We start from the raw sequence: 14,428 nt of genomic DNA, 5'->3' as shown, positions 1-14,428 counted from the left end.
ACTCTTCTCTCGGTTGCCTATTCCTGTGTTCACTTAAGAAGTAGATACGGGACCTTAGGTTAGATGCCCCCATACAAATACAGTGGGTGACGTCTAAGTAAGTTGAGGTCTGCCCAGCATTCATCTATTACTTCATAGAAAATTGAATATGCTTAAAAATGAAAATTAGCAGGGAGGAAGGGCAGCCTGGGTGGTATGGACTGTTGGTTTAGGAATAAAATACCCTTTTGTTTTGGGTGGTGGGTGGTGACATTTATATATGGGGTTTTAGGTTGGTGTGTTGGTGTCTGGCAGCTGTGTTTCTGTGGTTCCGTCTTGCCTGCTTCAGACCCTCTCATGAACATGGACATAGGCTCTGCTCAGCAGAATTCCTGAGGTGTCTTCTCTACAGCGTGCACAGACTGATAGCAAGCAATTTAGAGCCAGGGAGCAGAGAAAAAGTTTCTTTGATGTTGCCTTTTATTTTTTAATATGAAAAGTGAAAGTGTTAGTCGCTCAGTCGTGTCCGACTCTTTGCAACCCCATGGACTGTAGCTCACCAGGCTTCTCTGTCCGTGGACAAGAGTACTGGAGTGGGTCTCCATTCCTTCTCCAGAGCATCTTCCCAGCCCAGGGATCGAACCCGGGTCTCCCGTATTGCAGGCCAATTCTTTACCATCTGAGCCACCAGGGAAACCCGTTTTTTCTTTTTAAATATAAAATATTCTGATTTAGAACTTCTTTATGGAGGTATGATGTGCATTCACTGAGGTGTACAGATCTTAACTTGTATAGGTCATGGAATTTTGACAAATGCCTACATATACCTTTGTAACTCTCCCTACTGTCAAGACTAGACCGTTTTCATCACCCCTGAAAGAGCCCTTATTCCCTTTCCAGGTTAGTCTGCTCCTGCCCGCCCCTCCACCCCAGGCAGCCACTCTTCTTATTTCATCATATATTAGTTTTGACTGTTACTGAACTTAATGTAGATGTTCACATTCCTCTCGGGAGTGTTCCAGGCTCTTTCATGTCGTTACATGGTGTCGTCAGGTCCTTTTTATTGCGCAGCAGTATCTCATTGTGCACAGAACATAACACTGTTAATCCATCCTCTTGTTGATATGCACCTGGATTATTTCCAGTTTGGGGATATTCTCCTGTTTTCTTCTAGAAGGTTATAGTTTTAGCTTGTATGTTTAACTTTATGATGAAATTTTTGTGTATAATGTGAATCAATGGTCATTTTTTAACACACGTTCTTACGCATTATACATACAGACATATACGTATGAAATGAAGTGTTAGTCGCTCAGTCGTGCCCAACTCTTTGCGACCCCATGGACTGCAGCCCATCAGGTTCCTCTGTCCATGGGATTTTCCAGGCAAGGATACTGGAGTGGGTTGCCATTTCCTTCTCCAGGGGATCTTCCCCACCCAGGGATTGAACCCGAGTCTTCTGCATTGCAGGCAGATTCTTTATTGACTGAGCTACAAGGGAAGCCCACATTTATGAATATGTGTGTATATATGCTCTGTGCGCAAGATGCCCATTATCCAGCCATTTGTTCCAGCACATTTGTGGAAAAGACTTTCCTGTCCCCCTTGCTTTGCTCTGCGACCTTGATTGAAGGAGCCTGATCTATGTCTGGTTGCTGCTGCTTGTATGCTTTAGGTGTGACCGAGAGACTGTTGGTCCATCGCAGCTCATGATGACATTCACCCACCCTAGGCACAAGGAGGTGATCACGGTTTTTTGTTCTCCTCTTGTCTGCCCCAGGGAACCCAGAAGAAGATCCTTGACATCGCCAACATGCTCGGCCTGTCCAACACGGTGATGCGGCTCATCGAGAAGCGGGCCTTCCAGGACAAGTACTTCATGATCGGTGGGATGCTGCTCACCTGTGTGGTCATGTTCCTCGTGGTGCAGTACCTGACCTGAGCCAGCCAGGCCCCGCGGCTGAATGCCCGTCCCAGGGCGTGAGAATGTGCGTGAGTGTGTGTGCGCGAAAGAGGGGGTGCCCAGGGGCTGCCCTCTGAAATGTGTGTGCCCGTCTTAACTGTGAAGACCCCTCGGAAGTAATTGTGACCTGTGACCTGGTGGGAGTTTCAGACCTCTGTTTCTTGTGACATCTTGGGGGGAAAACTCATGCTACCAAGACGCGCGGTGCTTAGGAAATGAAGGAAGTACCTGTTCTCTTGCTCACACTCGCTCTCACTGCGGGAAGGAAGGGAAGCCAGGGTTGGGGAGGATGAGGAAAGGGGAGGAGGAGAGTGGCCTTGGCGATTTTTTCCTCATAGCTGATACGCACCTGGGAAGCTATTCAAGCTTGCAGACAAGACTCCACTCTGTCATCATCCAGCCTTTCTGACTCCTAGTAGGTAGTCTGGAGCAGAAGCAGACAGGAGGGAGAAAGGGACCTTCTTTTTCTGCACTCACTATAGTAGGTGGATTCATATGCTCTTGCTGCTGGCTCCTGTGCCCACCCCCCCACCCAATGATCTGCAGATGGCTGACTGCTAATACTTGTTGTCCTTACCCGGAAGCCGCCACCTAGAGGAAGCAGAGGCATGAGCACTGTTGCTGACAGCAAGTATGATTTTCCACATCACAGTTGCTGGGTGTTTCTCCTTTCTAAAGCAAGACCACTGTTATTCCCTGGTCTCTCTTGAAACTGAAGACCCTAGTCACCAATTTGTTTTCAGTAGTTAATAGAACAGTTGATTTTTAAGACTGGAGCCTGGGCCTTTGCCCCTTAGAAAGGAGCTGTGAGCAGAGGTTAGTGATTGTCTATTACAGTCTCATCTCAAGTTTTAGCATCTCTAATTAATAATAGGCTGTTTTCCCTTTCTTGAAATATATTAGCAGCTGCCAGTCAAGCCCCCATTCTGCCCAGCCAATGAGGGCAGATGCCACACTAGGGATGCCCCTGGTGTGTATGTCCTTGTAAGACTCTCTTTTCAGGGACCAGCACCTTTTTCCTTCTCTGACCAACTCTGGATTAAGGCTGTACCAATACCCAACGTATTGCAAAATTTATTGTAAAGCCAGTCTGTTCAAAGAGAGGAATCACTGAAAGTACCAGAAAGACCTGGTTAGCATATTTTTTCATCTATCACAGGCCCTCCCAGCCGTAGGCCCAGTAGGGCAAGTCAGAAATAACACTCAGAATTTCCCAGAGGAGCTGTGAACCTGGTCAGTATTAACCCCACCTTTGAACACCTTGCCCTAGCTACTTCCTGTCTTTGTTGCTTGTCATTTGGACTATCTTCCGTCACCTTTCCCCTTTCTCGTTCCTCTTTTCTGTGTGTTCTCGTCCACCTCCCTTTTTTACCCTCCGCTTGTCTCTGTAGCAGTATTGTCTTTTCAGGTACATCTGTGGCATAGATCCCTTTTGAGGAAAGATTTCTTAATTGTCACCGATTTTTAAATGAGTTTTCAAGGTACTGATTTCACACTTTTGGTTGCATCTCCGTTGCTCCTGCTCGTCTGGGCTAAACAGGGGCCCTGGGTTTCCGAGGAAAGGGGACTCTGATCCCTTCATAAAAGGTTGAGGGCCCTACCAGAGTGAAGACTGGCCTGGTGGATAGACAGAGGGGTGGATGCATCTTCCGACCTACCTATGACTTGGGGAGGCCCAGTTTGAAATGTCCCTCACACCAGCACCCCTGTCATCCCAGGGACCCAGCACAGGCTTCTTACCAGTCCACACAATGGGTTTTTAAACTGCACAGACTTGGCTGTGAGCCTGGGCACCCGAGGATCCTGCCAGACAGTGCACTTTGGAAGATGCACAAGGAGCAGCTGAGCCATTTGGACCTGAACTCAGGGGAGGCAGAAACCCCCCCAACCCTCTGCCCTCTGGTGGCAGACGTGACATCTGTTTGCAGTGTACACCGGTGTGTTTCCACACTTGGCCTTCACAGGAGATTGTTGGCCTTGATGAACCAGAAGTAAGGTCTGCACCTTCAGTGCCATTCTTCCCGCTTTGTAACAAAAATAGAGGAGAGAGTTTGTGGGTCTTCAACCGTCAGGGTAAGGAACAGCAGCCACCGTGTGTCATAAGGTCCTGCGGCACTGAGGCCTCGTGTCCTCATGTGCTTGGCTTTCAGTGATCTGGGAGAAACACGCTTGTGCCTGACTGGATCCTCTGTCTCCACAGTCCTCAGAGTACAGGGAAGGGTCCCAGAGCAGGGAAGGAGCGCCCTCTAGTGAGGATGGGGTGAATTCTTAAGCTCCAGCAGCAGCCTCTGGGATCTTGTAAAGAATTTTGGTGTTCCTGTTGTGGTTTAAGAGAGGTGGGTTGTCTAGAAACTTGGAAATACCTTCATTCCGTGGATGTTTACTCCAGGTGTGATCTTGTTAAGAAAAGCCAAACTCCAAGACCAAGTAAGTAGGAGAGTCTTGATTTTATAGAAGGCTTCACTGCTGGGTTTTCTCTCAAGACCTTCACCCTGATGAGTTGAAATGGATTTGACTTGCAAATTTGGCTTTATGCTCCTTGGTTTTGAAACACATCAGTTGAATAAAGTTGCCATTTATTTTATTTAGAAAATGACATTTTGTAAAGGAGTTTGACATTCATCTTTATAACTAATGGCCCCTTTTTTCCTCTCAAGCCAGAGATTCTGAAACACTGTTCCGAGACCAGGTTTGGGGTTGGTTGCCTTAGCAGCAGCTGGGGAACTTTTTAAAAATTATAGATGACTGTGGTCTACCTTGGACCTTCTGAATTAGAATACTTTTATATCTCTAAAGTTATTCTGATGTGTGTCTTAGAGGCTTTTGTCTTAATCAAAGACTAGAGCATTTGAAAACTTGCTGAAGTAACTCAGCATATGTGAGTGAAGAGCAGACTTACCAGGTCCAAAATAAAGTCTTAATTTGTTTCTGTCTTATTCCAGGAAAGATTTGAGGAGATTTAGAGAAAATAACTAAGTGAAATATAAAGAAGTGAAAACTAGGAACAAGTCAGCAGAATGTCAGTGCCAAGAAAAGGACACTCACATGCAAGTTGTGAAGCCCCACAGGAAGCCTCTGAGGGATCCCTAACTTGGCCTGGAGGCCCAGGAGGCACAGCAAAGAGAGAAGCGTGACCTGTTATAGTCTGTTGAGAGGTAGGATGTCATATTTGCTCAGAGGAGGGCCTAGATCTTGACGACTGCTTGCTTCCCTGTGGCCCTTACTTTAAGTCGGACATGGTTAGTTTCTGGGTCACCCCTGTAATCTTCATAGATTCTTCTAACTGTAAAGCTTAGGTTGAGAGTCCTTCCCTTTGTGCAGATCAAGAGGCTGAGCTTCAGTGACTTTCACAAAGCCCCACAAGAAGTCCTGGAGGAACCGGCCCCTCTGGCTTCATAGCCCAAGCCCATAACTGTGGCACCCACCTGCCTGCCTCCCGTGCTCGGAATATGATGCAGGAGACTGGGACAGCCTGGGTAAAGAGCTGTAGCACATTTAGTGCACTTTACATGGCAGGTTCTCTGCTCTGAAATATTTTCCTAATTTAGAGGTGGGGGGTGGAGAATTTGAGGAGGACCTCCTGGAAGTGTTGAATGGAAGCTGTACTCAATCTTTCCACTAGGGGGCGACATAAGCCTTTCGGGCTGGTCTGCCCAGCACTCCGCTCAGCCTTAGCCTGATGCGCTTGGAAGAGGAGGAATCACCTTAAGATTTAGTTTGCTTTCTTATAGAAATTCCTGCTGAGTAGCAGCTTGTCCCTTGTTGCTCTCAGGGTATGGCCAGCAATGCCTTCTGAAGTCCCAGTTCATTGTAATTTCTAGAGCTCCCCTCACTTTTGAGTCTCGCAGCACACAGGTGTGTTGCAAACAGACGTGGCAAGTGCTCCCGGGTGTGGTGTCCGTTCCTTCCGCGCCCTCTGTGTCTGTTCGTGTCATACAGCACTTGGGAGCCGAGGGAAGGGGGTGGCAGTGAGAGAATTCTGCAGTCTTTGGCCCCCTCGGGTGCCATCGGTAATCCCCCCCACCATAGAACCTCCGGTGTGTGCAGGCCCCCCTGCCTCATCCCCACAGCCCACTGGCAGTGGGCTCTCAACCTTGGCTTATATCCGGGTTCTCTCCAGAGCTTTTAAAGACACCCGTGTGTGGGTCTTACCCCGAGCCATTATGATTTAACTGGCTTGGGTTGTAGCCTGGATATGGAGAATTTGAAGGGTTGCCAATGCAGACTTGGGTTCGATCCCTGGGTTGGGAAGATCCCCTGGAGGAGGACATGGCAACTGACTCCAGTGTTGTTTCCTGGAAAATCCCATGGACAGAGGAGCCTGGCAGGCTATGTTCCATGGGATCTCAAAAGAGTCCGACACAACTTTAGTGACTAAACAACAACAGCCACATCAGCCTGTGACCGTCAAAGGCAATGAGGGAGAGCTGCTGGGAGGGCTGAGGTGCCCCTGCCTGTTTGGCGCTCAGCTCTCTTGCGTCAGCTCAGGGCCCATCTGAGAAGTGGCTGCTGCTCCGAGGCTCAAGAAGCCTGGAGTGGAGCTGAATCCTGGGTGGGCAGTCGCTCAGTGTGGGCTGTGCCTAAGGAAGGTGCTGCCGCCCCCTCTTGCCCCTTCCAACCCAGGGCCATGGCCCCATATTCTTTCACCCAAGACAGCTTGGGCAGATTCTCTGGCTCCACTCATCTCCTGGCACCTGCTGGCAGGTTTTGGTTTTTGTTTTGCGTGCAGTTTAAACTTACGAGTTGTTTATTTCTGGAATTTTCCATTCAATGTTTTTGGACTGAGGTTGAACAGAGTTGACTGAAACCACGGGAGGTGGAACTGTGGGGAAGGAAAGGGGGAATACTGTATAGAATTTTTCTAACTTCTGGGACTCATTCCAGCCAACCTGGACAGATGTGCTGGTATCCTGGGCACTCCATTGCAGCTGGCAGCTGAGGTGGGAAGCAGGCCCGTGAGATGGAACCCTTAACCTGTGGGGTCGGATGTTAAATCTGGAAGTTAGTGTCAGGATTGAACTGAAATGTTGGGCACCCAGTTTGTGTCAGAGAATTGGGAAATAAATATTCCTTCATTCATGATGCTCAGCACTTTCCTCAGGCTTTCAGTTTGGGATTCTGAGTCCTCCACCCCTTTCCAAAATTAGCCTTTAACATGATCAGCCAGACTCTGTATTAATGTTAGATAACAAAGTTTTTTTTTTTTTTTAAGTCTTTGGCTGCACCAGGTCTTAGTTGCAGCACACAGGATCGTTGATCTTTAATTGTGGTATGTGGGATCCAGTTTCCTGACCAGGGATCAAACCCAGCCCCCTGCATTGGGAGCACAGAGTCTTAGCCGCTGGACCACCAGGGAAGTCCCAGATATCAGACTTTTATCTGGTAAAAACTTGACTTGGTCACTTTCCTGCTCTGCTAAGAGTTCCTCACACCAGGGCCTGTGCAAGGATGGGGCAACGGGGAGCTGGGACCTCCATAGGAGCAGAGAGTGCTCATCGCTGACCCTCAGACCTCTCTCCATGTGGCTGTGAACTTCTAAAGAGAAAATCCTGAACGCTTCTTGATGTCTGAGTTCTTGTTGCAGTATGCCTGGGTGGGCACACAGTCAGTGTCTAGGAAACAATTTCTTCCCCTCCTTCACTTCTGTGGCAGGGAGCAGCCTCTCTCAGGGAGCTCAGTGCAGAGGCCTTGGGAGACCCTTTGCAGGTAGCCGCCAGAGCAGAATTCAGGATGGGAAACCATGGCCACCTTCTTGAACGAGAAAACACCTTGAAACAAATTTTCTGAGATCATCTATTTGGAGGAAACAGCCCTTAACTAAAGATGTAGAAGGCCTGGGATATTCCTATAAGGGGGGAAAAAAAAGCTCAACCCTAGTATTGTACCCTTTTAACATAAAAAGTCAATTTATGGACTTCCCTGGTGATCCAGTGGCTAAGACTCTGTGCTCTCAATGCAGGGGGCCTGGTTTTGATCACTGATGGGGGAACTAGATTCCACATGCTGCAGTAAAGACAGGGAGCAGCCAAAAATAAATAAAAATTTAAAAGTCAGTAGTTACAAGAGATGTCATGGGGCAGTGATAGGGCCAAGCAAGTGGGGTAGATACCAGAGACTGCGCATTCAGAGGGCGGAGAGCTCCTGCACACAGGGTGGAAGTGGTGTCAGAGTCCTTCGGGACCGGGGAGGACTGGAACGGTGTTGGAGTCCTTCCTGGACGGGGAGGACTGGAGTGGTGTTGGAGCGCTTCCTGGGCTAGGGGAGGACTGGAACGGTGTTGGAGTCCTTCCTGGATGGGGGAGGACTGTAGCGAGGTGTAGTGGATGGATTAGTGGGCTTGGAGGATGGTACTGACTGATATCCTCAGAGGACATCCCTCCCCGGGGAGAGGAGCTGGTTTGAAGGGAAAAGTGTGAGCTCAGTTCTCAGCTGGCGGGGTTTTGGAGCAGCCTGTGGAAAGAGTGGGAAAGTACTGGGTAGAAAGCTGGAGCGGGGGTTGCAGGAAGGCCTTGCTGTGAACTTGGGTGTCAGCATTCTCAGCTACCAGCCTGAAGCCAGGGCAGCGGGAAAGACCCCTGAGCACACCCTGAGATCTGTGGCTTCAGGATGGAGGTGGGGCAGGGGGTGGGCATGCTCCCTTGGCCCCGAGGCCCTGGTTTGAAGCCTGCTGTTTGCAGGAGTGGGGGTGTGCTAGGGCTCTGCGTGGCCAGTTTCTCAGGAGCACCCACCAAATGGGCACAGGTTCGGGGGAGGAGGCTGGCTCTGCCACATACCCCGAGAGCTCCCCACAGCCTGCCTGATGACATGTTCATGAGACCTGGTGGAGAAGCTACGAGTCTCATGTGTGGTGTGAACAAGCTCATTACTCCTGGGAGGACCTGGTCACCAAGGAGATGCAGCTGATGGGATGGGGGTGGTGGTATGTGGTGGGATGGTGTTTGTGACGGGCATGGCAGACATGGCTTAGAATCTTGATTTTACCACTTCTTATCAAGACAACCACAGGCTTAATTGCCCAAACCTGTTTCCTCATCTGTGCGATGGGAACAATAATAATGACTCATCGTGGTGGCTAATGTGCCCGTATTTGAGATCTTGGCAGTCAATGGAAGTGATTTGTTCAGAGGCAGAAAAGTTTAAGTGGTTGGAATCAAGCAAGCCTGGGTATGCAGCCCAGCTTTGTCCCTTATTAATTGTGTCGCTTCAAGCAAGTCATATCACTATCCCAAGACTGCTCTCTTTTTTAATAAACTATTTTCAATTAATTGTTTATTTGGCCATGCCAGCTCTTAGTTGCAGCACACAGGATCTTCAATCTGTAGTTGCAACGTGTGAACTGTTACTTGTGCAGCATGTGGGATCTAGTTCCCTGACCAGGGATGGAACCCCAGACCCCTGCATTGGGAGTACAGAGTCTTAGCCACTGGACCACCAGGGAAGCCCCAGACTGTGATCTCTTAGGGAAAAAGTGTGCCCCTCTGGTAGCCAGTGAACAATGCAGTTTATATGAAAAGCATTTCTGCCCAGCCTAGGACATAAGATGTAGCTGAAGTTTTGTTGTTGTTGTTAAATCAGCACTGTATAAGACCTAGGTCTGGTTCCTTCTTACTCAGCTGATACGCTTGTTAGTCAAGGACCCAATATCCCCAAAGAAAGTACAGCAGGCATTCACCAGGTAGACTTTGTAAACAGGTATGATGTCATGGATATAATATTGCATTTGGCATCAGAAGATCTGAATTCAAATCCTTGCTTTATTACTTTTAAAAAATATTTATTTTTATTAATTTATATATTTGGCTGCATCAGGGATTGAACCTGGACCACCAGGGAAGTCCCCCTGCTTTATTACTTGTTATCACTTGCTTTCCTGGTGGCTCAGGTGGTAAAGAATCTGCCTGCAATGCAGGAGACCCAGGTTCAATCCTGGAGAAGGCAATGGCAACCCACTCCAGTACTCTTGCCTGGAGAATCCCAGGGACGGCGGAGCCTGGTGGGCTGTCGTCTATGGGGTCGCACAGAGTTGGACACGACTGAAGCGACTTAGCAGCAGCAGCAGGTTCAATCCCAGGGTTGGGAAGATCCCCTGGAGAAAGGAATGGCAACCCACTCTAGTATTCTTGACTGGAGAATCCCATGGACACAGGAGCCTGATGGGCTACAACCCATTGGGTCACAAAGTCAGACACAACTGAGCAACTAAGCCCACCACACCCATCACTTGTTTATGCTCTCTTTCTCTCAGCCTCAGTGTCCTTGTGTGTCAAATGGGGATGGTAATAATGACCTACTTCTTAGAACTGTGGTGAGGACAAAACAATCAATCACGTGGATCAATGAGGATGCTCTGGGCTGCAAGCCCCAGCAGCTCCAACTCCAAATAGCTTAAAGGACTGCTGGAGCTGGAGTGGGCTGCAGGGTTTATCGATTCAGGACTCAGTGATGTCATCCAGGGCAGGCTTGGGACGGCCTAGGTTCCCCAAGAACAGCAGAACTCTGGGGAGAGGATGTAGGAGAAGTGGGAATGATGGTTGAAAGGTTAGATTGGAATTGTCACCTGCTGAAGTTCATGGGTTCATTCATTCAGTAAGTACTCATTGCGTGCCCACTATGTACCAGTCATGGAGCTGGGCCTTGGAGTACAAATGTGATTCACAAGGTCCCACCTGCATTAGTTTCAAATAATGTGTCACCACAAAACATAGGGGCTTAGAGACTTCCCTAGTGGTCCAGTGGCTAAGACTCTGTGCTCCCAATAAAGGGAGCCCCGGATTTGATCCCTGGTCAGAGAACTAGATCCCACATCTAGTTCTAAAGATCCTGCACGCCGCAACTAAGACCTGGCGCAGCCAAATAAATACATAATGATTTAAAAACGAACAAACAACACTGCTGTATTCAAAATGGATAACCATCAAGGAACTTTTGTATAGCACGTGGAACTCTACTCAGTGTTACGTGCCAGCCTGGATGGGAGAGGAGTTAGGGGGAGAACGGATACATGTATATGTCTGGCTGAGTCCCTTTGCTGTTCACGTGCAACTAACACAACATTGTGAATCCTATACTCCAATACAAAATAAAAAGCTTAAAGTTTGAAAAAAAAAAAAAAAAATCATAGGGACTTAACAACGCTCGGTAGTTTTATCTCACCGTTTCTAAAGACTAGGACAGGGTATGGTTGGGTTGCTCTGTGATGTCTGAGGCTTCAGCTGGAAGGTTCCAGGACTGGGGGAGGGAGTCATCTGAAGATTCACTCACGGGTCTGGTGCTTGGTGTCCGCCGAACTCCTTGGCTGAGGCTGTCCACTGGAACACCTGCACGGGGCCTCTCCATGTGGCCAGGGCTTCCTCACAGCTTGGTTGCTGGGTTCCAAGAGTGCGCAGCCCAAGGGAAAGAGCCTGATGGGAGCTGTACTTATTTATGACCAAGCCTCCGAAGTCCCATGCTGTCAGTTCTACCATGCTCCTTGGGCAGTGGCAGGCACAAGCCCCCGCTACCTCTCAGAGAAGTGTTGGTCACAGTGTTAAGAATAGGATGGGATCAAGCCATACATGTGGCCATCTGGATAGTACAGTCTGCCGTGTTGTTTTGTTGTTGGTTAGTTGCTCAGTCATGTCTGATTCTTTGCGACTCCATGGACTGTAGCCTGCCAGGCTCCATGACGGGATTCTCCAGGCAAGAATACTGGAGTGGGTTACCATTTCCTTCTCCAGGGAATCTTCCTGACCCAGGGATCAAACCTGCATCTCCTGCTTGGTAGGCGAATTCTTTACCACTGAGCCACCTAACTACTCCCATAGTCTGGCAAACTCCTCTGCAATAATATGCACATCTAACTCACAACAATAAAATACACAAACTCCATCACCATAGGTACCAGGTAGTGTCTACTCACCTGAGACCCAGGAGGAGGCCTTTGCGCTGAATCTCAGCTGAATGACTTGACCGGATGCAGCCTGGGAGGAAGGTCTCAGCAGAAGGAATAGTGTGAACGGGTTATATCCTGAAAAGAGCACGAAGATCTCTGTGACTGGGGCTCAGGCTTGGAGTTGAGGGTTTGCTGGGGCCAGACATGGTACCAGAGAACAGGTTCATGATTCTCTGCCCTCCTTTGTACCCTGCCTCTCAGCACACAGTGCGCACTTAATAAATATTGATTGAAATTGGAATGAACAATATGTGTCCAAGAGGAAACCATATCCCAGAGCCATAATATGGGACCTCTGGAGGAGGCATGGGCTAAAGACAAGCCAGAAGTCACTGTCTTACTATAGCAGCTTGGGGTCTTTTTCCTTAATTGCTGGCCTTCCGGTATTTTTCAGTGTTTCTGAGAGAGCCTGCAGGAGCTGGTAGCAGTGCCTGAATCACTTCCCTTTTGTTTCCCTTGCTCCCAGCAAGATTCTTGGGGTTTCTTCCCTGCCTGTGAGACCCCCATCACACTCTGCTGCCCCTCATGGATGAAGAGGAGGGGATGGGGATGGCAGAGGAGTGGAAGGGCCAGGAGGGAGGAGATGGAGAGGAGGGGAAAGAAAGGAGAAGGAAGGGTAGGGGAGAGAAAATTGAATCCTGTGTATCTTCAGGGCCAGAGCCAAAGTCCCACACCGCAAATTGCTTTTTCCTCCACACTCATCCCAGGGAAAGGTCCAATTAAAATAGCACCTATTGGAAATGGAAGAGTAATTGCAACAGGCAGCTTATGAAACCCATCTCTGGGAGCATGCGGGGGCAGCCAGGAGCTGCGGGAACATCTGTCTGCGTGCTCAGACACCCCAAGCTCAGGGGTGAGGTGGCCCCATGCAGCGAAGGCCCACGGCACGGGGGCCACCGCAGCATCTTGCCTGTCTCAGGACCTGTGGAACAGCCTCAGAAGAGCCTGGGCTGGTCTCGGGGGGGAGGACACCGTGTGCCGTGGTGGGTAGTGCTGAGATGAGGGGCTGATGAGATCCCAACTGTCAGGTTCCAAATCCCAGAACAGAGGAAAAGTGGAGCTGAATGGGGTCTTAGGGACCTTCTGGGAGAGAGTGACCTACCAGGGGGTGTTACCAGCCAGCTGGTAATGTAACAGATCTGAAATCAGAGTGGAGGTGCCCTGCTCCCAGTCCAGTGCTCATGCCATGTCACCCCTGCCATGGGCATTCTCACCTTGCCAGCTTGTCCTAACCCTAGTCTGTGGCCTTTACCCCAGCTAGGTCCCATGACCCAGCGCTCTGCCATACTCTTGGCAGGCATAGCTAACTCAGGGTGGTGGAAGCCATGCCAGGTCTTTTCTGATTGGGAGTATCTCCCAGGCCCCTCGGATAGTGATGTGAACTGGCACACACGTTGCCAGATGGTGATGTCCCTAAGAGGATGCAGACAGAGGTGGACAGAGCCCACAAACACAGCTGCAATGATGGCTTCCAGAGGTGCCTGCTTGCCACCCACAGTGAAAGCCTGGTGGTGGGTGGCATTCTCCCCTCGGGTTACCCATTAGACGATGTCTCATCCTCCCAGAGTCAGTTTCCATGGAAACAGCAAGTTCCTTACCCATCATTTTCATCCTTAAAGATTCCCACCCCAGCTGTCTGTGCCTGGGCTCCTCGCCCTGCTGCCGCACCAGTCGGCCCCAGGTCCCAGGTTTAACAGTGAATTGTTGAGCTGCCAGCAAAGCCTCCTGGGATGTGTCTAGTAACTGGCATAGCCCTTGAATATGACTGTATAATCACTTCTTTTTTCTTTTAGATTTTTGATCTGGACCATTTTTAAAGTCTTTATTGAATTTGTTACAATATTGCTTGTTTTATGTTTTAGTTTTTTGGCCATAAGGCATGCAGAATCTTAGCTCCCTGAGGAGGGATTGAACCCACACCTGCTGCCTTGAAAGGCAAAGTCAGCCACTGGACCACCCGGGAAGTCCCATAATCACTTTTTAAGAAAAAGTTATTTATTTATTTTTGGCTGTGCTGGTCTTCATTGCTGCACAGCCTTTTTCTCAAGTTGCGGTATGCAGGCTTCTCATTGTGGTGGCTTCTCCTGTTGCAGAGCATGGGCTCTAGGGCATGCAGACTTCGATAGTTGTGGCTCCTGGGCTGTAGAGCACAGGCCCATGGACTTGTTCTGTGGCATGTGATATCTTCCCGGACCAGGGATCAAACTCATGTCGCCTGCATTGGCAGGCAGACTCTTAACCACTGAACCACCAGTGGTTCACCAGGAAAATCCACCACAATCACTTCCTAACTGGGTTAGGCCCTTCCTTCCTTATCAGAGCCACCTCCCTCCTCTCCCCTGGAACTTAGCATTAGGGGTCTTCCCCATTCCCCTCTGCCCACTCTCCCAGGCCAAGACAATGCTCATTAGGGCTGCGTGAAAGCCAGACAATGACTCGGGAGGAAAGGGAAGCCTTCGGTTTTCTGGGGCCCAGGTACAAGCAGGGAGGAACTCCAGCCTCCATGGCCGCAGGGTAGGGGAACACGCAAGGTGGGCTGTCCACCCCGCCTTCCC

The 14,428-nt window shown here is 49.4% G+C and overlaps 1 protein-coding gene across 43 annotated transcripts in view; it reads left to right on the top strand.

The window, feature by feature from the left end:
• GOSR2 (golgi SNAP receptor complex member 2) overlaps nt 1-14,428 on the top strand; it is a 41,397-nt gene that overhangs the window by 16,420 nt on the left and 10,549 nt on the right. For 10 of the 43 annotated variants that reach the window (XM_081576422.1, XM_081576431.1, XM_081576428.1 and 7 more), the window contains one exon: nt 1,760-4,535. In XM_081576422.1, coding sequence (XP_081432548.1) covers nt 1,760-1,921 — 162 coding nt within the window. In that variant the 3' untranslated portion in view covers nt 1,922-4,535. Of the gene's footprint in view, nt 1-1,759; nt 4,536-4,884; nt 7,027-11,818; nt 12,119-14,428 lie in introns of those variants that run through there. The other 33 variants (XR_014078753.1, XR_014078757.1, XR_014078746.1 and 30 more) reach the window with 8 other exon arrangements.

This window comes from Giraffa tippelskirchi, chromosome 3, assembly GCF_054371585.1.
Source record: "Giraffa tippelskirchi isolate mGirTip1 chromosome 3, T2T-mGirTip1v1.2.pri, whole genome shotgun sequence".
Lineage (NCBI taxonomy): Eukaryota > Metazoa > Chordata > Mammalia > Artiodactyla > Giraffidae > Giraffa > Giraffa tippelskirchi.
Note: the sequence above shows the minus strand (reverse complement) of the source record. Positions and strands in the feature narration are given on the sequence as shown.